Source organism: Dipodomys ordii, unplaced genomic scaffold, assembly GCF_000151885.1.
Source record: "Dipodomys ordii isolate 6190 unplaced genomic scaffold, Dord_2.0 Scaffold56, whole genome shotgun sequence".
In the NCBI taxonomy this organism is placed as follows: Eukaryota; Metazoa; Chordata; class Mammalia; order Rodentia; family Heteromyidae; genus Dipodomys; species Dipodomys ordii.
The window spans coordinates 4911276-4937516 of record NW_012267272.1 but is presented as its reverse complement, the minus strand read 5'-3'; the positions used below and the strand labels follow the sequence as shown (position 1 = coordinate 4937516).

General features: G+C 41.7%; 1 protein-coding gene across 1 annotated transcript in view; it reads left to right on the top strand.

Annotated features, from left to right (window-relative positions):
• Dgki (diacylglycerol kinase, iota) overlaps nt 1–22448 on the top strand; it is a 423919-nt gene extending 401471 nt beyond the window's left edge. Inside the window, exons 31-35 of the mRNA XM_013021551.1 lie at nt 2979–3016; nt 6845–6965; nt 17261–17297; nt 18872–18971; nt 21817–22448. Coding sequence (XP_012877005.1) covers nt 2979–3016; nt 6845–6965; nt 17261–17297; nt 18872–18971; nt 21817–21933 — 413 coding nt within the window. The 3' untranslated portion in view covers nt 21934–22448. The remainder of the gene's footprint in view (nt 1–2978; nt 3017–6844; nt 6966–17260; nt 17298–18871; nt 18972–21816) is intronic.
• The last annotated feature ends 3793 nt before the right edge of the window (nt 22449–26241 follow it).

Here is a 26241-nt window from a genome sequence, read left to right as displayed (position 1 = left end):
TCCCTTGAGTTTTGTACCCTCCCCTAGCCCTACCGAAAATAGACACTTGAATACACCATACATTAGGTAAAGAAGAATCACCAAAAAATAAAAACCAATAGATAGATAGATAGAGAATAAAAAGAAATAAATTTCCTTGTTTCTATATGTTGGAGTTCATTTCAATATGTATATTATTTTATATAAAGATGAAAAGGCACTTAGGTACTGTGCCTTTGTGTTTCTCTCCTAAGAGTATCCTATTTTGGTCTCACTGTGTGAGTATTTAGAATCCCATATAATTTGGCATATCCTTGTGTGTTTTAGATCTAATTTCTGCATATCAGAGAATATGTGCCATTGGTCTTTCTGAGCTTGCCTTCCTTCACTTAACGTGATTTGTTCTAGTTCCATCCATTTCCCTGCAAATTGCATTATTTTATTCTTTCTAATGGCTGTGTAAAATTTCATTGTGCATAGGTGCCACATTTTTTGGACCCACTTATCTATTGTGGGCCTCTGGGCTGTTTCTATATCTTGGCTATTGTGAATAGTCATCTTCCCCTTTTACTAGCTTCCTCCCACTCAGCCAAGACAACAGTCATGATGTCTAATACTTTCTCCAACTGCTCCTTCTGTCCTTTACTATGTTTTATGTCTAGAATTCAAGCACTGCCGTTGGCTGCTCTTTATCAGTGCTTCTCTTCCTAAAGGTGCTGTGTAACAGAGATATGTCTGTCCAACTTCACGTGCCGAGATTATCCTTACTGGAAGGCTCCTTCTGAAGGGTTCATATATCTTTTTCATGCACTTGCATACAGTCATAGATGCAATGAAATCCTCCCTTAATTAAGGTTTAATCCTCTTTTTTAATGCCAGTCCTAGGGCTTGAATTCAGGGCCTGGGAGCTGTTCCTGAGCTTTTGTGTCCAGGCTGGTGCTCTGTCACTTGAGCCACAGATTCTGCTTTCTGCTTTTTGGTGGTGAATTGGAGATAAGAGTCTCACAGATTTTCCTGACTGGGCTGGCTTTCAACCACAATCCTCAGATCTCAGCCTTGTGAGAACTAGGATTATAGCCACTCGCCACCAGCACTATAAAACAGCATGATAAAAAAAAAGAAACACTTTCTAAACTTTGGTTCTTGCTAGAGCAATAAGAAGTACAATTGTTAACCTCATTTGCAGAGGAGAAAGTTGACTCTGAAAGATTGAAGAACCCATTACATGTGTGCACTTCATAAATGATGGTGTTGAAATTACATCCTCTCCCAACAGTTTTTCCACAATAAGGTGGTCCTAGCAATGGTATTTTCTGCGTCTTAGAGTCTAGTAGAGCTCTGTATAGAGTGAGATTATTGGGGGACTAGAGAGATGCCTGGAGTAGACATGGGGCCTGCGTTGTGGTGCTAAATGGACCATGGCTGGCTCTCTGCCCTAAGAGAGACTATTTACTTAAAGCACTCGAGTCACATTTATAAAACGAAGAGACGATGATGTTTTTTCCTTGGGTTCTTTTGACACCTAGCATTTTACTCGTTCCCTTGCTGCAGTTATTTCCATCTCTCCCCTCCTTCTTTTACTCTCTTTTGCTTTCTTTCCAGTCAGCTCAACTATGCATGTGTGTATGACTGCCATATGCAAATGATTACCCTGGAATTTGAAAGGAGATGAAAATTGAGCATTGCTATAGCTTTGTCCCTTCCTGTTTTCCATTCATTTTCCTGCTTCCATTTTCTTCCACAATGAAACTTCCCTTCTCTGCGCCATAGGTTTACAAGGTTTCTACTTTGGCTAAGGGAGATACTCAATCCTGTGCCCCTCAGTGAATTTAACAACCCCTGCCCTGGGCATCTCTCCTTACCCACAGCTGGTGCTCTCCTACTGTACTTTTGACTGCTACTCAATGAAAATTTACCCAAGGTGCCATTTCCACACTGAAGTAAAAAGCTCCCATTGGGAACTATAATTGTTTACAGACAGACATATATTTTCCCCTTTAATGTATTCTATTTTATCACAACTAGTATAAGTTACCAAAGCTCTTAACCCAATAGACATCTATGAATTTAGTGATACACATATGGTTATTCTCTCCAGAACAAAATTAAAATAGCCTTGCTTCCTCTTTGCTATCTCTAGTACTCTTCATATCCACTCACAGCAATGAGTATCATCATTATAACATTTATAGTAAAAAGAATTGTGACTCCTTGCATTCCAAGTAGGAGGAACTGGTAAGAAAGAAGAATCCAGTCAGTGCCAGTGGCTTACACCTGTAATCCTAACTACTCAGGAAACTGAGATGTGAAGATCTCAGTTGGAAGCCAGCCCAGTTAGGAGAGTCTTATCTCGTATTAACCACACACACACACACACACACACACACACACATATACACACAGAGGCCAAAATAGAGCTGTGGCTCAAGTGTCACGTGAAAAAGCTAAGGTCCTTAGTTCAATAGCAATCCTGGCACACAGATAGACAGACATTCAGACAGACAGACAGACAGAGGAAAACAGACATAGAGAAGGAAGGAAGGAAGACAGGAAAGAAAGAGAGAGAGAAAGAACCTGTAGTCATGATTGGATCTTTTAGTTGACCAATCAGGTTTTTGAAAAATGGGCCAGAAGGAAATCTGACCTGCTTTGTCTTTTACCATGTGGAAAGTGAGGCTGATTTTAAATGGTTCACCCACTTCTCCACAGCTTCTAAGCTAATATTTGAGCCCAATCTATATGATTCTAAATGTTCTGTTGTCTTTAGTATACCGGCGCTGGGGGTGAGGGTAAGGAGGAGGCTCAGGAAGGCTCTGGAATAAGGGATTGATACCTCAGCTCTTTATCTGTTTGATCAAGATTCAGATTGGCATGTCTCTCCTTTTCTGGTTCCTACCAACATGTAGGTTCCCTTTCTACTGTGTTCACCCAACCTTTTGTAGAAGATCCCTACAAGAGGGTCTGTGACTAACGAGATGTCTCTCTTTTGTCGTTCGCAGCAATTTTACAGGCAGTTGTAGCTGGTGACCTTATGAAGGTAAGATATCTTCCTATCAAAACTTTGGTGATTCTATTAAAACTCTTAAGTCAGTATTATGTCTCGCCAAATCTCAAGAGCCCATATATCAGTTATCTGCCCGAGCTGAGGAGGAGGAGGAAGGCTGCTCTTTTGAGAAATAAGCAGAGAATGAGAGGAACCCACACAGCCTGCTTGTGTTTCCCAATAGCAAAGGGATTGCAGTAGAATTCCCTGATTAGGACTTGCCTGGATTTGTTACAATGGACCCATATCTTCCATGGATACAGTGAACACACTGCCCAGCATTTCTGCTCAGCATTCTTGCTGACATTTCAAGAATTTAAAAAGACAGTGATTAGGATGGGTACATTTGTATGAAGAACCCGGACCTGACCCAGAAATGCATTCTCCAGCCCAGAGTTTATATTTTCCCATTCTTATAATTTTATACTCTGGGGATAATTAAGCCACAAAGGACTGTCTGGGGTTTACTCTGAACATTTCAATGTGTGTTTATATTTGCTGGTGCATTTAGTTCACAGGACAGGAAATGATCCAGCCCCAGCATGATTGATTTCAGATGATGGCTCTGGTATTCACTAATGTGAGGCTTTATGCAATGATTGAATACTCTCTGGGCCTCAGCTGCTTTTTTTCATCTGTAAAATGGGATGATAACTCGACAATATATCTTTCCTTGCTTTGTGGTAAAGACTGAATGATACATGGAAGAGAGGTCAAGGCTATCCTGTTAGATGGAAAGGACTCTAAAATGTTCGCTATTTTATGCATACCACCCTGTTAATCTGTGTTATTTTACTAAGCTAAGCATAGTAGGAATAGAAATATTGCTTAAACAATAGGGTCTGTCAGCATTCTAAAAGTTCTTGGTTTCATAGAAACTTCAGGCCTGAGGTCTTATGACTGCCCAAGTAACTCTGCAAACCCACTGACATGGCGGCTCTCCCCTGTAACAGTGGGGCTTGCTCTGCCTGCAGTCTGTGCCTTTCCGGCAGCCCAAGTAGCAAGCTGTCAGTGCACACTGAGAACCAAAGATCTGTCAACAATGTTGAGAAGTATCACCTTTTCCGCTTTCTTCTTCTTTTCTTTACTATCTTTTTTTCTCATTTCTTTAACCCGTTCCTCCTCCCTTTTTCCTTCCCTCCTTTCCCCTCCCTCCCTCCCTTCCTTCCTTCCTTCCTTCCTTCCTTTCTTCCTTCCTTCCTTCCTTCCTTCCTTCCTTCCTTCCTTCCTTCCTTCCTTCCTGCATATGTTAGATACATCAATACTTGTAATACATTTCTAACAGGTTAGGGAGAAAGGCTCAAGTATATTGGCCAACTCCATCTGTAGGTCCATAACACTGACAGTGGCCTCTTTACCATTTTAGAAGGTAGTGTCAGTAGGGGTTGTTGCTGAGGAAGGGCTCCTCAGTGGTATACGTGTGAGTCCCACATTCTCAGCAGTGGGGAACCAGCTCCTTCCTTGTGCCTGCAAGGAGCAATATTTGCTTCCATAGGAAGGAAGACCCATCTTCGCTCTGGATTGCTTCAAAGCCAGAACATTTTGAAAAGTACTATGCATTAAATGCCTTTTCATTTTATATCCTATCTACCAATTTCCCAGGCCCCTGATTGTATCACCACATTTTTTATACTTAACAGAATTATCTGAAATATGGGAAATCACTATGTCCAACTGGGTGTCTTACATTTTACCTAATAGACATTCCCTAAATGGCTGAGAAGTGGCAGCTCATTTAGTTTAAAAAAAAAAAAAAACAAACGGCCAGGTGCAGGTGGCTTATGCCTATAATGCTAGCTACTCAGAAGACTAAGATCTGAGAATTAAGATTCAAAGACAACCCAGGAAGGAAAATCTGTGAGATGCTTTATCTCCAATTAACCACCAAAAAGCTGTGGAACTGTGGCTCAAGGGGCAGGGTTCTAGCAGTGAGCAAAAAAGCTCAGAGACACCAAGTGCCCAGGCTCTGAGTTCAAGCTGAGAATTTTATTTCTCAGCAATTTCTCTCCTTACATATAATTTTTCCTTTTAAGTCTCAAGTTTTTTTTTCCTCTTTGTGTTTCATCTTCACAATCTTCTTTTATTTGTCTCTTCTGTGTAGAAATCACATATCAAACAGAAAAGTGGCATTGTGTATGCATGTGTGTGTATGAGAGAGAGATAGAAAGATAGATAATATAGATATAGATATAGAAGAATAGATGAGAGGGAGAGAGAGAAGGAAAGACTAGGAGAGACAAAGAGAGAAAGAAACACAGAGACAGCAAAAAGAAGGGAGAGGGACAGATATACAAATAAAGATATAGAGAAAGAGTCAGAAAGAGAGAGACAGAGAGAGGAGAGAAGAGAAAGGGACAGGCAGACACAGATAGACATGAGAGACACAAAGAGAGGAAGAGTGGGGGAGTTGCTAGAGAACAAAAGACCCTAAGAGCCCCTCCCCCACCAGTTATCAAGAACAGTCCCTGTATCACTGAGCTATATAAGATGCCAAGGAGCTAATGAATAGCCACCATGTTTAACAGCCCCACAGAAAAGCAGAGCAAGGTGTCTGAGTGTGACTGGGTCTGTAATGTCATCCTTTGTGAGCTGGGTGGGTGGGGCAGGGGTCTCCTTGCCAGGGCAGTGTAGTCAAACAGAACAAGGTTCTCTTTTTAATCCTGAGAAATGGCTTTTGTCACACGGCTTAAGGCTGACAGACCCTACAGGTTCTGGGGTTACCTCCATTCCAGTTCCTCGGCCACCTTCCTTGCTCCCTTCCCATATCCTGCTTTGTTTCTCCTGTTTCCTCCTGTCAGCCTCTCTCCACTTCTGTGTAATTCTTTGTCCCTCTGTCCTCTGTGTATGCTGAGGCCTTTGAAGCCAGTCACTGAGTTGCATTTCATCTTTGCTTAAGACCTCTGGGGTTATCAGGTTCTTATTTGTCCACACACTACATTTTAGAGCTTCACACATGGGCCACTTGTCCTGAAGCTTGGAGAACAAGGTTTCATTGCACTTTCTGTAGTGTTCAAAGTCTCACGAACTTAGATTCTACCCTCATTTACCCAAGTCTTACTCTCAGACGCCCAACTCTGTTCCTCCTCTTCTCCAGTCCTATCTCACACACTAACAACTACATTCCCCAAGCTATTCTGATTCTCTTCCTGTGGTTCATCACCACCCTCACTCGGTGTGTGATGTCTGATTTCTAGTAAGCCCCTGGCCAGGCTGAAGATGTGGAAAACAAATAAAGCCCCGTGTGTGTGTGTATGTGTGTGTGTGTGTGTGTGTGTGTGTGTGTGTGTGTGTGTGTGTGTGTGCATGCGTGCATGCAAATGTACAAACTTTTGTGTAAGAAGTAAAAGAAGCAGCTCCTATATTTGCAGTTAGGTTTATTAAAAAACAACTAAAGGCCACAGAAAAGGAGCTTAGCTGAGCACACACAAGCTCCTTTCTGCCCATAGTTATAATTATTCTCACTGCAGAGAGTGTTGGGCAACCTCAGGATGTTTTTGTTCTCTTTCCCCATCCCTCATTCCCTTGAGACAGAGACCAGGGCTCAGCAAAGAAAAGAAAAAAGCAATTCAGCACATTTCAGTTTCCCTGGGCCATTCGTTCAATACCCACAGAGGCTCTGTGGGGCTAGTTGCAATGTCCACTGTCTATGTGAGTGATGACACAGTCCAAGAATGGTATTTCATCTCTTTGACTTTTCTCCATGTCTTCTGAGACTGGAAACATTTGTGGTATGCTCCATGACTCTTGTGTTTTATGGCTGGGTAGCCATTTTCCTTGTTCCATTATTCGGCCTAAGTTGCTTTCTGTGTGTCTCTCTTCCAGCTAATGGAAAGCTATAAAAATGGAGGCAGTCTACTAATTCAGGGACCAGACCACTGCTCACTTCTTCACTACGCAGCTAAAACTGGCAACGGGGAGATTGTGAAATATATCCTTGACCACGGTGAGTAGGCTCAGCTCCCTTTCCAAGGTTGATTATCCAGCAAATTCACAATGGAGAAATTCTCACCAGTTTTTAGCGTTCTCCCTAACCACTGACATGTGTGGGTCATCTTAACCAAGCAATTAATAGAAATAGCTTTCATGTTGATATATCTATTTAGGCTCTTTTGGAGGCCTTAATGAATGGCAGAAAAAGACCAAAACAAATGCAGCCTGGCACAATGTGCCCCATTTTATAGAGTATTTTATAACTTAAATACTTGGGATCAGCTTCTAATTCATATGTGTAGGTTATTATTCTAAGAATCCAGGAGTATGATATTTTTTCTTTTGGTTTCTCAGTTTTGGCACAATTGAATCTACCCCTTCCCCCAAAATAACCCACACATTAAACTTTGCAATTTTATTCTTCTAATGTCCTTCCTTTTTTTGTTTTGTTATTGTTTTGAGACAAGGTTTAATGTGTGGCCCAAGCTAGTCCTGAACTCCATATCCTCCTATCTCAACCTCCTGAGTGCTGGGATTATAGGCGTGTTCTACCACACCAGGCTTTACTTGCTCAGTTTTTTGTTCTTTGGTTCTCATTCATCTTTGCTACTCAAGTCAGCATTTGTTCTCCTTGAACATGCCCAGCACCAATGACTATCTGTATGGCAGACAGGCCACACTTACCTCCAGAACATTTTGAATGAGTTTCTAATTCGGTGTTGAATCATTTTCTGAATGTAGCAGATGATATAGCATCTGCCTCTAAATGTCTGTGAGAAACATAAGCACATATGATGAGCACCAAATGTGGACAATACATCTAACTTCTCATGGTTACAGTGTTTCTGGGAATAATAAGAACAGAAAAACCATGAGCAGAAGAAGGACAATCTGTACTACTTGACTGGTTTTAGGGCAGCAAAGTAGACACATGTATTGGGATCTGTGTACAGGGAGATTTTAGAAGGCTTTGTGTGTGTGTGTGTGTGTGTGTGTGTGTGTGTGTGTGTGTGTGTGTGTGTGTGAATGGTAAGCCTGTGGCCTGCATACTTTACATTCAGATTTAGACAGTAGATAAAAGCATCTTATTAGTAAACTTTATGTCCCCTTTGTTGCTCCTTTAATGCAACTCAGAAAATACATCTTATCCTCTTCATTAAACAAATATGTCTGGAGTGGCTAACAGGAAGTGCCTTTCTAGATTGACACACACAGAGAAATAGAGCATAGCCACTTTTCCAAGCAATTTCAGACTGAAGCAGGCATGATCATGTGCACAAATAAAACAGCTGAATGTCAGTGTTTTAAAATTCCTGTCAAAGCCACACATGGAAAACACAGTGGCCATTTATCAAGCACGTATAATCTATCAAATGGCCTTACTGAATTCATGCCATTATTTAATCTGTACAGGAAGTATTTATGTATAGTATTTGACTGTCAATCATATCAGACTCCCCTTTCTTGTCTTTGGAGCCTTCTCACCATGAAGAATTTGCTTGAAATCTTGTCCAGAACAACAGTGGGAAGAATGGTGTAGGAAAAAGAGGGTAGGAATTCTAGAATTTCTTGTCAGGTATCCATGGCTCATGGCTATAATCCAAGCCACTCAGGAGGCTGAGATCTAAGGATTGTGGTTCAATGCCACCCCAGGCAGGAAAGTCCCTGAGACTCTTAACTCCAGTTTCCAAAAGCCAGAAGTTGAGCTATGGCAGCCTTGAATTAAAAAGCTAAGGAACAGTGCTCAGTCCCTGAGTTCAGGCCCAGTACTGGGAAGGAGGGAAAGAAGGAGTGAGGGGAAGAAACAAAGAGGAGAGGGGAGGGGAGGAGAGAGGAAGGGAAGAAAGGGAAGGGAAGAAATACTAGAATTTCTCCCCCTCCCAGTTAACCTCTAAGCCTTCTGCCCTAGGAAGCCAGCCAGGGTAGATAAGATAAATGTTCATCTCATTCTATTTCCCACATTCCTGATCATTATAACTACTGCAGTTAAAACGAACCTGTTGGGCAAGACTTGCAAAAGTAATAGTAGCATAATTTCTGCTATTTAATACATACTACACTAACACCCTACCCCAACCAGCACACACTCACACACACACACACACACATACACACACACACATACACATACACAAAGGTCTATTGGAGCATAGCACATGAATTAAGCCACACCCTTCCCTGTTACTTTTCCCTTAGTAATAAAAAAAAGTACTCAGGATTTCTACTGCACTAAGCTCAAGGGGTGAGTATTCACTGGCATCTTCTAGATCATTCTCAATCTTCCTAGTTTCCCTTTCTTCCCAAGTAGATGGAATGTGTTCTTGCAAGCTGGAAGGCATCCAGCACTCTACGTGGGGTTAGATGAGATGCTGAGTGACTGACCACACCATTCAAGAATTGCCTTCCCTCCCCCTCTTTTTACAGCTTTTCACTCCCTGCTCCCTAATCCTCTGTGTGTCAACTGGGTCATAATTTAGGACCAAGGCTGTATGTAAGATAGATTCTCATGTGCCTGGGAATAGAGTGGCTGGAAGGGTCAGGACAGCTAAGCCTTTATCCACATGGTTTCGGGTTTGTTTGTTTTTAATATCAGACCCCTTTACAGCATAGTAGTTTTGGGGTTTCTAAAGAACAGATATCCTGAGAGAAGCAGAGAAGGGGAGCATCTTCTCCACTTCATTCTGCTGGTAATACAGGTCACCAGGATGTTCCAGACCCCAGTGTTGGGGAGACAGGTGCTGCCCTTGGTAGAATGAGTGGCAAAAGAAATTGGTGAAAATGTTTTAATCTCTGTCCTCATCTATTCTGCACACTCAGTTTCAGATGAGAGTCCTCTCATGATCTGAACATCTGACTTACCTGGAATCCCTTCAAGTTCTCCTTTTCTGTTTTCCCAAATTGTAAAGTGGGATTACTAGATTTGGTAAATGAGTACAAGATAAAAAAAACCAGGTTCTTAGCCAGGTGCCAGGTGGCTCATGCCTGTAATCCTAGCTACTCAGAAGGCTGGGATCTCAGCATTGAGGTTCAAAGCTAGCCTGGGCAGGAAAGTCCTTTAAACTCTACAATAAACTACTCAGTAAAAGTGAGAAATGACACTGTGGCTCAAGTGGTAGAGCGGTGTTCTTGAACAAACAAAACTCAGGGACAACATCTAGGCCCAGAGTTTGAACCCAGGACAGGAAAAAAAAAGAAGAAGAAAAAAAATGTTCTTTAATCATAAGGATATCACATACAATTGTTAAGACATATATTAAAAAGCAAGAACAAAGCTTTCTGCACTCAGCAGAAACCCTGGCTTTTCCCCCTTCCCTGAGCCCTCTGTTTTCTCTGCCTCAAATAGCAGCACTTCTCAAAGTGCTGCCTTTAATGCAAAGTCACAGGGCTTGGAGTATATGACTTCATGTGTAGAGCAGGATCCATCTACTTTCTTTGGCATCAAATCTTTGGTCCAAGCCTAATGTCCCAATAGGAAAATGAGGTTCTTATTGATTGGCACTGTCTTTTATAAAGGGAGATTTGTACAGTCCAGCTCTCTGTGCCCAAACCATTGATCACAAAGAAAGTTGTCCTTGCTTTTAAGGGCTGCTCCTTTCTTCCAGGGCAGAAAGTTGATTACCTTTTGGAAATGATTTAGTAGTCATATCCGTGAGAAAAATACTTAAGATTCCCAGTCTTTATGTCAATTTCACTCAAACAAATAGTTCCCCAAATCTTAGGAGATACCTTTTACCTTCCCTGCCTGGCCAGAATCTCTAAATTAGGCAGTGGGTACCTGAGAGAAAGACCATGGAGATACTGGAGAAAATCCATCCTTTGTTTGAAAATAAGATCTTAGTCCAAGGATCACAGACTTTCTGGTGGATAGCATTTTTTAAATCTTTACTGTTATAATTCCATAAGGGAAAATTTAAATCTATGTTGAAATTTGTTTTTCACAATGATAGTCAACTTTATTATTATCATCCAGCTCATCAGTGTAGTCAAGAATACAGATGTAAAAATCTTCTGCTATAGCAAAATTCATGTAGTTCTGGAAAAGCTAAGCACTTCAGTTCAACTGTTTGTTTTTAATATCTTTTGTGGCTGGTACGATTTAGATTAACCTGAGCGTTTTGGAATTGAAAATTATCCTTGCAGACTCATTCATCTCTCTTAAATTATAGAAATTCCTTTAAATTATAGTGTTCATAAAGTCAGGAACGAGTAAATAGAAAACATAACACTGTCTCTACTCTGTAATCACTTCCTTAATGGGACTTCTGCTGATTGAAATAGTTTCTCCTAACTTAATAATGATGATAACTTTGCAATTCCCCTGGTTATGACTGCTGCTGTTTCCCCCCCTCCCCTCCACTGGCCTCCAAAATATAGCTTTTACTAAGAGACCACTGGAAGGCTGGAATTTAGGAGTAAATACCAGATTATGCCATTATATTTACAAAGAAGCATCAGATTTGCAGTAAGTCTGATCCCTCTGAATTCATATAAATCAAATGAATAAATGACATTTTATACTATTCCAAAGATCAAGACAGAACTCCAAGTGACAGAGTGGTGTAAATCTCTTAAATTCTTCCTTTTGTTTTCACTTTGAATGTGGTTCATATCTTTCTAAAGGCTTCAGAGAAGCTAAACCAAAAGCTGCTGAAAGACTATAGGATATAGTTCTCAAGAGCCAGTGGATCTTTTCCAAAGTATGTAACTGGTATTTTCTGTGGCTGTTGAGTTGATACTTAGTTCAAGCCATCTTTCCTCTCCTCTGTTTTGTCCCCAAATCCCTTAGGTATGGGGTCACAGAGTACAATCTACAATCCAGAGAATACTTTCTGAGCAAGAGCTGTGAGCCATGAGTTACTCTCTCAGACTCAACCCTCAGCAATGCATTTCTCCCCCTCAAAAGAGCTCCTCTGAAACACCTCATACGCTGGCTGTGGCATGTTCTCAAAAAGCCACAGGAGGCATCTTCCCTTGGGTTTCATCTCTCACGCATACAACATGCTGCTTTGCTTTGTGAAAAACTGAAATCCGAGCATTTAAAGCATTGAAAAGAGAGTGAAGGAAGAAGAGAAGGAACAATCCCAAAGAAACGGCAGAGGTTAAAGATACAGGGATTCTGGATGGGACTCCGAGTGGTTCCCCTTTTCAACTCCTTTCAACCCTCATTTTTACCCACTCCCTTCCCCTAGTTATCCCCTCCAAGACACTGGTGGAATGTTTTTTGAGCCTTTTCCACCATGGGCATTTTGCTCTTTTGTTGTTATTCTCTGCACACCCACCCCGTTGCCCCCTCCTGCTGTTTTTCCTGATAGAAATCCCACTCATGCATTTCCTTTTTGATTTCAATGGCTTACAACTTTTTTTTTTTTGCCTTCAGTCTTTCCTTTCTTTCTTTTCTCTCTTTTTTTTTTTTAAACTTCTTTTTTTGCCTCTGGTCCTAGAGAGAAACTACCACTACCTTCCTGCTGGGACAGGATGACAGTACTGTTAGCTTTCTCAGTGCTAGCCCTCCTCACATCTGTGCAGCCTTTGTCCCATGGCAGGGGGGGATTTGGAATGGTCTGTTGGCAGCGTCAGGGAGACTAATGGGAAATGGGGTACCCAGTGAGGGAGGGCATGGAGAGGCGGTAGGAGGAGCAAGAGGATTTTGATGCATTGATGTGGATGCATGTTACAGCAGATACAACATGGATAATACAAATACAATACGTATAATCAAGTCCCATCAAGAAGGCCAGTGTAGACAGGGCAACAAAAAGCCCTATAGAGTGTGAACTGGTGTTTACTTTGTCATTTTGAAAGATTTATGAAGTTTTACTTCCTTTCTCATTCCCTAGGCTTCACCTGAATACTAATTTTATGTCTTCTGAATAGATTTTGTTTTTTTCCCTTAATTTTTTCAGTCATTTCTAAGATCATATAGTTTTTGAATCGATGTTTCAATTATAGATCTTTCTTAGAAAAATAAAAGAAGTTGTCATATTGACTGGGATCCAAAATGATTTCAAGATGTCATTTGTTCACTCATTAAAAATATTTTGGTTAGGGCTGGGAAGGTGGCTCAGTGGTAGAGTGCTTGCCTTGCATGCATGAGGCCCTGGGTTCGATTCCCAGCACCACATACGCAGAAAAAGGAAGTGGTGCTGTGGCTCAAGTGGTAGAGCGCTAGCCTTGAGCTGAAGAGCTGAGGGACAGTGCCCAAGCCCAGAGTTCAGGCCCCACAACCAAAAAAATATATATAGAGAGAGATAATATATAGTAAATATATAATACATGTATATAATATATATACATATATAACATATGTGTATATATATTTTTTTTTGGTCAATGTTATAGTAATCATCCCTGCTGATGTGTATTGTTCTGGATGTTAGACATATGAGCACCTTGAGATCATAGTACTTTCTACATTCTCCATTGGACAGGCAAAAACTAAAGGCATGGTTCAGTTCAGTTACTTTCCCACACTTGTACATGTGTGTAACATGGCTCTGACCTCTGTGGCCTCAGTTCTAGCAAGGGACGTCAGGATGGCTACATATACCTATAACCTATACCTGGTTCCCATGATAACAACTGCAGGCTTCTGATGATCTGTGGAGATTTCATAGAATAATTTGCACCATTAGCCCTTCAAAGGCATATTTCACAGTCATTTAGTGGTGCAGGTCAATTGTGAGATGGAGTACAGATGTTTTAGTAAGTCCTGATAGAGAGAGAGAGACCCAAAGTTCCGCTGGTAAGTATAATGGGGTATATATAAATATGAAATGCTCTCTTATTGGCATTCACTGAAGGTTCATTTTTTCTCATTCCATCTTCTTTTTTTCTCTTGTCTTTTTTCTTTTCTTTATTAATGAAATTCAACCTAACAAATCAAAGATGCTATTTGTTATGTATTTTCTTTTTCTTTTTTCTTTTTTTGGTTGGTCGTGGGGCTTGAACTCTGGGCCTGGGTGCTCTCCCTCAGCTCTTCAGCTCAAGGCTAGCACTCCACCACTTGAGCCACAGCACTACTTCTGGTTTTCTGGTGGTTTATTGGAGATAAGCGTCTCACGGACTTTCCTGCCCGGGCTGGCTTTGAACCATGATCCTCAGATCTCAGCCTCCTGAGTAGCTAGGATTACAGGCGTGAGCCACAGGCACCCGGTCTATATTTTATTTTCCAAGAGACTATAGGTGGTCTTGGTTGGTTATTTTTGACTCACCGGCCATCCCCCCCACCTCCGTCCCCTAAATCTTACACTAAGATTTCTAGAGAGCTCAGCATTTGAAGCATGGGTCCTGATAGGTGAGCTCAGTGCAAATCAGGAAAGACTTGAAGCTTTGTTATCAGGATGCTCTGGCTTTTACTTGGCAAACAGACTCAAAAAAGGATGGATCAGAACAATGCCTATGCAGTTGAAAGCTGCTCCCTACTCACATCTGTAGCAAACGGATGACCCTTCTTCCCTCTTCTTCATTGCCTGGTTGCTTTGCCAGTGTTCAAAATGCTGTGCCATCTTGTGATCTTCTGTCTGATGGAAGAGAAGAAGTGTTGAGGTTAATGGAATCAGCCACTTCAGATCATTCCCCAAACCCTAACGTGGAGTTTCTTTTATGTACTAAAAGCAAAACTGTCCACCTTTCCGTATCAGTGTGCCTCTGTCTTTTACCTCTGTCAGCTGCAGAGGATTAAAGGGAGGATGTAGAGAGGCCCCAGCATGCCCCCAGCATAGCTAGAATGCCTCTGAAGTGGCTGCAGCTGTAGTGGTTCTGGTCAGCGATTGGGAGGAACAGGATCCTTTTTGTTCCTTGTTGCCACCCTTAGATCGTCAGACTATTACTGTTTTTCCCCTAATTAAAGTGCTTTAGGACCTCCCCACCTGCACAGAGACAGGCTTGGACTCGAAAGACCCCCAGGCACCCACCATGAAGAGCACTTCTGAGAACAAGCACTGAATTGCAGTGCCAAATAAGGAAGAAAATACAGCAAGGTCACTGTTGCCTAAGTATTAACAACAACGGGAGTGTAGCTTTCTGTCCCGAGTCTGGTGTCTGTCCTGAGTCTGTCTTGAGTGTTGATGGAATTCCTCTCACACCACTAAAAGGTTTGCTGAGGGGAACTTGGTAGAGGGCCCTTCAGGTGCCAGGATCCTCGTGCTCTGGATTGTGTTGAGGGTACTCTGTCAGCAAGTGAGGAGGCATGGAGTGTGTGGTTCGCAGGACCTCCAATTAGAGTCGGCAAGTGACTTCTAGTGTAAGTGGGAGGAAAGCAGCTCTGGAAGATGGCCTTCCATCCCCGATATGGAGTTAAGACTTGATGGGATCAGCTGATGCATGCCAGAGAACTGCTGTTATTACTCTCTAAGGAGTGATCGTGGTGTCCCTGGCCTTATTGTAAGTACATCACATGCACTGATGCATCAACACCGTCCCAATCCAGTGGGAGAATTGTTACCAATCCACTTGATATAGGTGACAACCAAAGGACTCAAGGAGCCCTTAAATCTAGCTGTGTTAAGACCTCTAAGATTTTCTTATGAACCTACCTAAACTGTCTAGCAAGTGGTAGAGCTTGGATATTGAGTCTAAGTGTGACAACTCCAAAAAGGTCACTCCTAATTACTGTCACCCTATACAGCTTTGAACATCTTTGGGTGTGCATGAGGTAGGGGAACAATTGGCATTCGTGGTTGTTTTTTGCTTATTATTTCCTCTTAGAACTATAGAACTGAGAGACACATATAAATGACTTAAGTCTCTGTTAAATTACTAACATAATTTTGAGAAGTACAAAAAATATTTAAGATAGTCTTACATTTGAAAGATGTAGAATGATTTATTTAAGAAGACCAGGCATATTGAAGCAAATACATAATACAAGGTTGAACCTAAAAAGTACTATGGGAAATCAAAAGAAGGAATCTGATGACTTTTGTCTGGGATTGTCTTTTCAGAGAACCCTGTCTCAGAGGGAGCCTCTGGGAGAGCATGTCGGCTGTAGCCCTGGAAGACTGCTAGGAAAGGAAGACTGTTATGAAAGGGGAGAGTAGGGAACCCGGCTTTTAAAGCCAGGGAAGTGTGAGGGATGATCCTTAGTTGGCCTGTTACTAGTTTTGCTTATGTGAGAAAAGGGAAACTTAGCAATAAATTAAGAAAGGGTAGTCCCAGGAGAAAAACTGTAAACTTCATTAAACACAAGGGAGGAGAGAGTAGATACGATATGTGTATGGAAACTTGGAAATCTGAAAATACACGACCTTTATACTTTCCTTAGTAATAGTTTCTGTCCATGAATTACAGTCTAGGCAGAGACCTATTACGAAGTCTGTATGTCAGAAAAGATGATAAAGAAAGAGGGAAAGAGAGACGGAGCAAGCAAGCGTGAGAGAAAAACAGAAAGAGACACAGTTAGAGATCCAGAGAGAAAGGGACATTGTAAGAGAAGACTTACCTGCTCCTAAGGAGTAGCAGAAGTCAAAGTGAAGGAGTTAAAATGACTGAAAAATGGGAGGATTATTCATCTTTTTGGCCAGTGATGTTCTCTGTTAGAAACTTATAGCCTCTTCCTCTTCTTATGTTATGAGAAGTTATTTTCCTTAGTGATGACCTCCACCAATTAAGAGAGCAATTCACAAGGGCCCTATTTCCAAAGACCTTCCAAGCATATTTAGTCATTCATCCAACTTAATATTTGAACATCTGCTTGACATCAGACTCAAGCTGATACCCCTGGAGAGAGACACGTTGCTGGGAAAAGCATAGGCCAAAACTTGTAGGGGTTTATTGGATATGTAGAAAGAAAGAAATCAAAAAGTGATTTAAAAAAGTAGTTTGGTGTGTTCAGAAAATAGAAATTTCCACCATTTCTGAAGTAAAGAAATTGGACTAAATGGTTTGTGTCATTTCTTTGAGTTTTCCCACCGTACCAAGGTCTCTATCCTTATTATCCATGGCTAGAGAGTGAGAAATAGTCCTCAAAAGCTACCAATTAGCCCTTTGCTCTGTAAGTAGCCCTTTCATTGTTTTGAAGCTCTCCATTCCTATTAATTTTATTTATTCACCTTTGTTGAAAGAGCCTTGGTTATAGAAACTATAACAACTTCCAAATCTCCCTTTCTGCCAGCTTTCTGATTCCATGAGACAGGAGGTGGGTGACTGACAGGCCACAGAATCGTATTCTTTTTTTCTTTTCTTTTCTTTTATAATCTCTATCACTAAGTTGTTCTATTTCAATTAACCTTTCTAGGACATTTTAATTGAATGATTATAGATTGTGTTTAAGCTTCTTTCTGATGAACATCTTCCCTTTCTCTTGTTTAGGCCCTTCAGAGTTATTGGATATGGCAGACAGCGAAACGTGAGTGGTACCTTTCATTACATGGTCAAGACTATTTTTTTTTTGAAAATCTATCTAGGAGAAGGACATAGTCTATCGGGCATACCAGGTTATTTTAATTGCATTGATTAAAGTCCAATTTCAACTGTATTTATAAATGTGCAGGGCTAGTCTACTGCATAGAATATCACACTACAGAAATTAATGGCAAGTGTCATCATGATTGCAGACAAAGTCAATGCTAATTATCATTTAGACTTCCTCTAACCAAAGCACTTTCCCATTGATGCTGAGAATTCTAAATAAATATCCTGCCTTTGTGTCTACCTATCACAATTGTTCTCTCTCCCCTTGGGCTTGGGCTTGGGAGGAAATGAAGCTAAGGCATGCTTTGTATGGGATGGAACCAGCTTCTCACCGGTAGTCTGTAATGGAGTAAGTTACATGCCACCACTGGAGAACTGAAAACGTAGGAAGTCATTCATCAATTCTGGGCTGATCCCTAAAGTGATAGCTTTATTTTCATCTATTTTATTCCTCTGGCAAAAAAACAGCTACATCTCAACCCATAGAACCCAGGAAAGTCTGCCCAATTAACTCTGAAATCCATAAGAGAACTCTTAGAAAATTACAAAGAAATTGACCCACGGGACAAAGATGACTGGGAATGGAGGAGAATAGGCTGGTGAGAAGCTTTGTAGGTAGGGAGAGGAAGCAGGGATGAATAGAAGGGAGGATCAATGGGAAAGGATTCTATGATGAGCTACTCCACACTGGAGACACCGGCTGCTGTGTTATCGAGCTGGTCCTGCTTGTGTGGTTGGAAGCGGTACCATCCTCATCCATGCTTGTTTAAGGATGATGCTCTGCCTTTTCTCATGAAACCATTTGGCATGAAGCATCTTTTGGAGCTCAGAATGAGACGATCCTCTTCCATAGGGAGCCTGGGAACTATTTACATTCTCTTATTCATTTCCCATCTGCTGCCTCCTTGAGAGAACTTGGGCTCCTGACGTCTCTACAGTCTCATGAGGGCTCTCAGAGACCCCTGCACCTGCCACACACATAGAACCAAGAGGGCTTGAGCAGAATAAGGGCCAGCCTGGTCCTTTGAAATTAGACTCCAAGCACTTATTCCTCCAAAGGCCCAGTGGTGTCTACCGGGAGCTGTGAGATGTGATCAGTGGGCACGGGCCTCCACTTAGCGCCCTGTGCATCTCCACTGAGAGCCCTTTATGTGGCATCAGTGGCTGCAGGAGAACTGCTTCAGCATTGGGATGCAACTGCACAATTGGTCTTAGAGCCATCCAGTCTGCTCTAAGTCCCACAGTAATGGGTTGAAAAGTGTCATCAGTAGGTTTAGTTAACCAGCCCTGTTTGAACCGGATCCCAGAGCAGTTGATGACTAACTCAGAATTTTCAGACACTCTCTTTGGGAATGTACCCTCCAATGCTGGTCCCAGGAAGGAGGCACAGGAGCACCCAGCAGGAACAGAGTAGGCTAAGGCTCGCTCACCCCACCTGCTCTCCCCCCCGCCTCCACGCCTGTAACTGAACCCCTTCATGGGTGGTTTCCCATTTCATCTTTGATTTAGGGGTGAGACTGCACTGCACAAGGCTGCCTGCCAGCGGAACCGGGCGGTGTGCCAGCTTTTGGTGGATGCGGGAGCATCTCTGAGAAAGACGGACTCCAAGGTAACTGGGTGAGCCCGTCCAAGCATGCTGCGGCTGGGCAAGTTCGCAGAGCCTGCCGCCGGCAGGACCGGCAGCACAAGCATCCTTTCTGTGCTCATGGAAGTGCCCGGGGCTTCAGAAAAAGGAGGAAAAAATAGAGTGTTTCATTTAGAGAGACTGCGGTTGAAATGTATAAGCACAAAGCGGGAGTGTGTGCTTGCCTATAGAACTCTGTACACCCCTCCACATGCTGCTGTCCTGGGGACTTTGGGATATCCTACTGGGCACCAGCAGGCAGGTAGTGGAGAGATGGGATCTAAACCCCTAGAATTGGAGTCAGGGCCGTGTGGGAGATATTGGCCTGGCTACTGACAAAAATCAAGATTTCTCTTTCCATACTGAGTCTCCTGTAGTAGGATTTTTGTTATTATTATTACTATTATTATTTTGGTATTATTACTAATTGATATTATTATTCGTAGTAGTAGTAGTAGTAGTATTTTTGGTACTATTATTATTTTGGCCAGTACTAGGGCTTGAATTCAGATCATTTGGATCTTTGAGCTCTTGCATGTCTTTTCCCACTTACCATCCAAGTCTCACTTCCAGTTCTAACTTTTCGCTGATTAATTGGAGGTAAGAGTCTCCTGGTGGGCTGGGAAGGTGGCTCAGTGGTAGAGCACTTGCCTTGCATGCCTGAGGCCCTGGGTTCGATTCCTCAGCACCACATAAGCAAAAAAAGTGGTAGAGTGCTAGCCTTGAGCTGAAGAGCTGAGGGCCAGCACCCAGGCCCAGAGTTCAGGCCCCACGACCGGACCCAAAAAAAAAAAAAAAAAAGAGTCTCCTGGCTTCACCCTCCGAAGCAAACCATGATCCTCAGATCTCAGGGTCCTGAGTGGGCAGGATGGCAGGCTGAGCCACCAGTGCCCCCCCACTCTGTGTAATTTTAAATCTATGATGGATGTGATTGTTCTACCTGTGAACTCCCCAGATGATGAGCCCTGGTGTGAGATGGCTACAATCTTAAGTCTGGTGAATTTAGGTAGTTCTTTATCATTTGCTTCATAAAAAGTTTATTTGTTCACAAATGTTACCTTACATACTCTCCAAAAGTTACCCCCTATGAATTGAGGTGGGAATTATTGGCACTGACAGTTACAGAAATGGAAATCTAAAAGAGGTTAAATGCCCAGTAGCCTACGCCCCCGATACTCCTCCTCCTGAGTAGTATGAACTCATAGCTTGTGCATGCCAGGCAAGGAGGAGGGCACTGTACTTCTTGACCCATCCCTCCAATCTCCTTTTTGCATTGGTAACTTTCAAGGTAGCATTTCACTTTTATCCCAGGTTAACCTCATGTTGCTGGGGATGACAGACGCACAACACTGTGTTCAACCACAAGGTTGAGACGGACTCTTCTGAATCTTTATACTTGTACTGGCTTAGATTACAGGCTTAAGCCACCACACCCAGCCTGTAATAGAATAGCTAGCAAAATGAATGTGTGAAGCAAGTTACAAAGTTGGTTTTCATGTTTGCTCTGCAATATTTCTATCCATGGGACCTGAAATGTGATTGCTTTCTTTGCAGAAAAATTAATGTAAAACTGGTTTGAAAGTGGACAAATAAATATTTTAAGAGGATGGTGAGACCAGATATTGCTAATGGTGTGTGTGTGTGTGTGTGTGTGTGTGTGTGTGTGTGTGTGTGTGTGAACTTTGATCAGCAAGTACCCACAAGAAAAGTCATTAGGGGAAACTTATTTGGAGAACTAGAATTGGGCTTCATTGTGAGCCAACTCACTCAAGAGAAAGAGTTGCAAGATGGAGTAAAGGAGGAGTTGCAGCTCAGTAGAGCTGACCTAGGACTGAGCCTCTGTGTGTGTGTGTGTGTGTGTGTGTGTGTGTGTGTGTGTGTGTGTGTGTTTGATAGAGAAAGAGCTTATACAGAATATTGATACAATAGAGGATGTTGCTAAGCACTCAGTTTTGGAAAAGAAGCTTTTAGTTTTGATTGTTTTGTTTCCTTGTGGTACTGGGGATTGAACCCAGAGCTTCACATAGACTAGTCAAATTCTCTACCACTGAGCTATGTCCCCAGCTTGGCACTCAGAGTTTTAAAGCACTATGAAAACTGCAAGGGAATAGTAACGCTTCAACTACAGTGGGTTGAAGAACAGGATTTGAATGTATAGATGAGGCTCTCAGTACACATGTATCAAGGAATAGATTTTGAGTCAATGATACACATATGCACAGATATATACATATAGATACATGCATGCATACACACATACATACATATATACATATGTATAAGATTTATTCATATGGCTATTACTTGGAAGCTTAATCAATGACCACATATGTACAATTTCTGCCCTGGTAATGCCTCAAACTACAGTGCACACTTGGCAATAACTTCGTCTTCTAAGTGGACCTTCTTTACTTCCTGAGCCAATGGCTTTGCATGAAATTCTTCAGTCTCCTTACCCTCCTCCCTCAGGAGGCTCAACACACTTAGCTGTGTTTGGGTTTTTGGCTGGTCTATTCACTGTCTGGCTAGCCAACTGGATATCTTAATCCAAACCACAACCAACCCTCCAGTCTCAGCTTCCCAAGTAGTCAGGATTATAGGCACTTGGCTGAAGATGTAAACTCTTAATATTTGCCATTCTCCTATCTTCTATATAATGGTGATCATAAGAGACAGTGGCTTTGAAACTGTCATACAAACTCTAAATCACCAAGCATGAAAGGATTCTTAGTGGTGATAGTAATCTTTAGGTAGCCTCTGTTTTTGTGACAATATATACATATTATTTCACTCCAGGTATTTTTCTCTTTCCTCTTCACTGAACCTATAGGGTAAGACACCTCAAGACAGAGCACAGCAGGCTGGGGACCCAGATTTGGCAGCTTATCTAGAAAGCCGCCAGAACTATAAGCTCATTGGCCATGAGGATCTGGAAACGGCTGTGTGACCCCCATAGACAGGCAAGAAGAACATGAGCAAGCATATCACCTGTGCCCTCCTGGCCACTGGGCAGCTCCTCTGAAGAAGCTGATGGAATCCATGTATCTGTCTCTCTCTGCAAGAATCGATCGGAGACCATGCCACCCGCTGTTTAAGGGCTATCACGATATACAACAGGACACGATAGCCCATTCAGAAGGAGGCCAGGCTACCTGGAGATTTGTGGAGTACGATTCCACAAAATGTGATCCTATTGCTTCCAGCAAGCAGCATGACCTTCTGTGTTCACCTGTATAATTTATTTTAATGATTCAAAGGATGTTCATTTAAATGGCACTGCTCTCTCCTCTTCCTATGCATTCGTCTCTCTCCCTACTACCACACAATTCTACTGTAATTACCCATCAACTCAAAAAAAAATACACATATTGCTCTTCTCTTTCCAATGAGTCTTTGAAGACCACAAGGTTGTCTGGAGGTCTTTAAAAAAAAACCCTTTGGATGTTCCACAGAAATATAACTGTAAAACCTCTTCCCTTTCCAACACTAAATATGCCAAAACTACTTGGTGACTCTTTGCATGTCCTGTCCCCTCCCCTTCCTGTTTTATGATGTAGGAGCTGGGAAGTGCCACGTGGGTGGTGTCAACATGCGTGCTATATCTCTGAGGTATTGTGAGGTGGTATGGGTCTGTCTGTGCTTGGAGGGTCCTCAGAGAGGTTACCCAGGGGTCAGTCCACAGGCTGGGCTGTGATCGATCGCTGATGCAGGACTGGTTCAGCTTGGGCTGTTTGTACAGCTCTGTACTGCCTATGTGTAGCCCTCTTTGCCTTTTGCTGCAATCGAGATGAGCAAAGAATTAAACAAAGTCCCATAGCTAATTTGCAAAACCACTCAGTTCTATGTACTGGGCAGAAGCCCTCTGGGAACTATGGTTCCAAGAAATGGAGCACTCTAACGTCTACTTCTAGTCTTTGTAGAGCGATAATAGAAAGCAGTCTAATCGACTTGGGTGAAAAAAAAAGACAACAACAGAACATCAAAAGCAGAAGTAGCAATATATGTCAAGATAGGACCCTTGAGCAAGAAAACAGCATTTACAATGTTGCACTGTGGCCATTTTCTGTAGACTCCTGGGGGGAGTGGTGAGAGGCGGTCCATTTTAGGTTTTCCTTATAAATTTTTTATTTTCATTCCTTCCAGGAAGGCTTGATTGACCCAAGGACAAAGACCTGTTTAATATATTCCACTGCCAGATTTTCAGCCTACCTGGTTCCAATATCTGTTTTACCTATTATTTATTTATCAAGTCCTAAGGTCATACCCATTAACCCCACTACCCATGTATGAGATGATCTCCTTGAGTCCTTGTGCTACTTTGTGTTTCTTTATCAGAAAGTTCTTAATACAAACCACTGTGAGAATGTAGTCGATCTGGTATTCGAAGGGAGATAGATGTCTGATCATACCACAGATCAGAGGGGAGTCCACAATGGCTAAGCTATCAGGAGAAAAGGTTTCTAACTTTCTGTCCAAATACTTAACTTGACTTGGATATAAGTCAAAAATAAAAGTGAAGTGTCCAAGGGTTTTCTCTCTTTCTTTCTTTCTTTCTTTTCTTCCTTCCTTCCTTCCTTCCTTCCTTCCTTCCTTTCTTTCCTTCTTTCTTTTTTTTGGGGGGGGGCTTAATCTGATGTCTCCCAAACTTCTTTTTATTTTGCTTTCGGACACAGCAAAATGTTTTCCTTGTGTTTCTGCATGTGATCATTGCTGTATATTTAATTTAATGTCCAGTTGTGAGGCATGGTTTATCTGAATCATATGTTGGTCACCTATCATCATTTTGAAAGTGTGGATGTGCCATGTACTGTATTAAGTTGGAACAGCCTTTCAGTGGGTGGGGAATTCTGTTACCACAGCCTTTCTCTGTGTCATTACTTCAGAATCAACTTATTGACATCATTTCCAGCTGTGGGAGAATGAGTTGGTTATGAGTAATTTATTTCCCTACATCAGTCTCAGGAATGGAGCCCTTCTTTTGGATTTTACAGTGAGGGAAAGAATTTTGGATTGCTGTCGATTATTTCCAGAAGCTGGGAAAAAAAAATATTCTCCAGGAGAATTTAATCACTGGGCTTCTGCTGGGCATTCCTTCCATTGCTGCCACTGTTGAGGAGGTCTTTTGATGATAGAAATCTAATCCTTAAAACAGACTGGAGCTTGGCTTTGAATGGTGCCTTCCATTTCCTGGATAGAGTCAGACAATTGGCCAGAGCAGTCAAGTGACCCAACTGCCACGCTACCACACAGGACATTACTTTCATCAACTACCACCTCACAGTTCTGTGCAAATGCTTCCAGCCAAGAGAATATTTAGGGTATAAGTGGCTGTGCCAATTCAAAAACGGCCGATCAGAGATACAAATAAACCCTTGGAATAAAAAACAGATGAAGTGCTTGACTACTGTAAGGGACCTGGCCCATCTGGAAATCATTCAAAAACAAACAAACAGAAAAAGCATTAGATCCTATTAGTGATGGGAGCAATAGATGATCTATCTCTTTGAAGACATAAAACCCTCTAAAGGTGAATGAAAAGTGGATTGTCAGGTTTTCAAAAATATGGGGGAAAAGGAGGGAGGAAAGGAAAAGGGCATTTAATGGTTTTGATGGTAAATCTACCTCCTGTAGTATTTTTTAATCATTGTTTGCTATGTGTGTCTGCCATGGGTTTTAGAAAGAGCTAAGGGCATATGGTCCCAGGAGTTTCCATTTCAGCTTACGAAGTACACCGGAAGTACAGAGCAAATGGTCTGGGCCTAGTTTGAAAACCCACATGACTATGAGAAATGGTGATTTTATAAAAAAAAAAAAAAAACAACTGAGACTACAAGGGGCAGTCCACCTAGCTGGTGTTCCTGTGTTTAGTTCTTCCGGTCATGAGATTCACTTTTCCATTCTGCTGCTGGAAGAATGGAAAATGGAGTTACTAAAAGACAACCAGCCATTTTCACCACCTTGGGAAACAGCACAGGTCAGCAGGCCTTGATCACATTGGAGGACTCCATAAAGGACAGGAGAAGGTTATGAAGTCTAGAAGGACAGGAGAAGGTATGAAGCCTAGAAGGAAATTCCCCACACCACCACTGGGAATTTTGCTTTGAGAGACATCTAGTTACCATTAGAGGGGAGATGTTTCAGAACCAGTACAAGTTCTGAGTAGAATTGAGCTGACAAAAGCACAGTTATACAATCAGTAAAAACTGGCAGAAAATTTCATATTCCTTGCTGTCCTTATCTTTATGTCACTACCCGGTCAGATCTGTATGCATTAGGAGGTCCTCAACAGGTAGTTCCTTTGCCTTGAGAACTACTGAGACATATTTGTTAGAATCCTCACGATATTCATGTTTTAGAAAACAAGGGACACTTGTTTCATTTTATTACATGTCAATGTAATTGAGACAACTTGTATTTTTATTTTTTCCATTTTGAAAGTAGCATATACCACTTATGTAACACGTTCTAATACCACAGAGAGCATCATATGAAACATGAAGACATCATTCTGTATCGGTATCCTGTCTTAGTCCCCAGAAACAAACTGTCAGCACTGATAAACATGGTTGCTTATATGTTGTGTCAGATACACCTTGTTCATACATATGCATGATTGTACATATATACATATACATGCACACATATAGACAAATATTTTTATTTGTATACATATATTCATCCTATATTATTGCATAAGTTTAAAAGGCAGAGAACATTTTTAAAGCATGTTAATCATTACCATACATATAGTTCACCCCAGCAGGCGAAGATAGAAAAGGAAAAACAAGTCATTATTTTATTTTGTCTTCACTGTAACTGAGGTTAATTCTGTCATTGTGTCAGTATTGTGTATGGTATCTGACATTGCCTGTGTCATAAAATCCATGATCAGCAGTTCTTGTAGTTGTTCATTGTTTATGTTGCCTTCCTTGAAGCATGAAATGTACCTTGCCCTGAAACTTATCCATGGCATTTTAGGGTCTCAAGAAGAGAGAGTCCTTTTATTTGGTGATATTTTACATCAGTTTACAAGCCTAATCCTCCATCAGTTTCCTAATGATATTTAATTAGGAAGAGCTTCTGCCAGGAAGAGGTAGTAACTTGAATGTGGTCTGGGGTCTGAATAGCCTGTCTTCCAGGAGAACTAGCTAATGCAATCACTGAGAACAGCATGATATTTTATTCAATTATGCTATTTAAAAATAAAAATAGATCTTTGTTAAACTGGCTCATCATAACCATCGAATAAAATTAC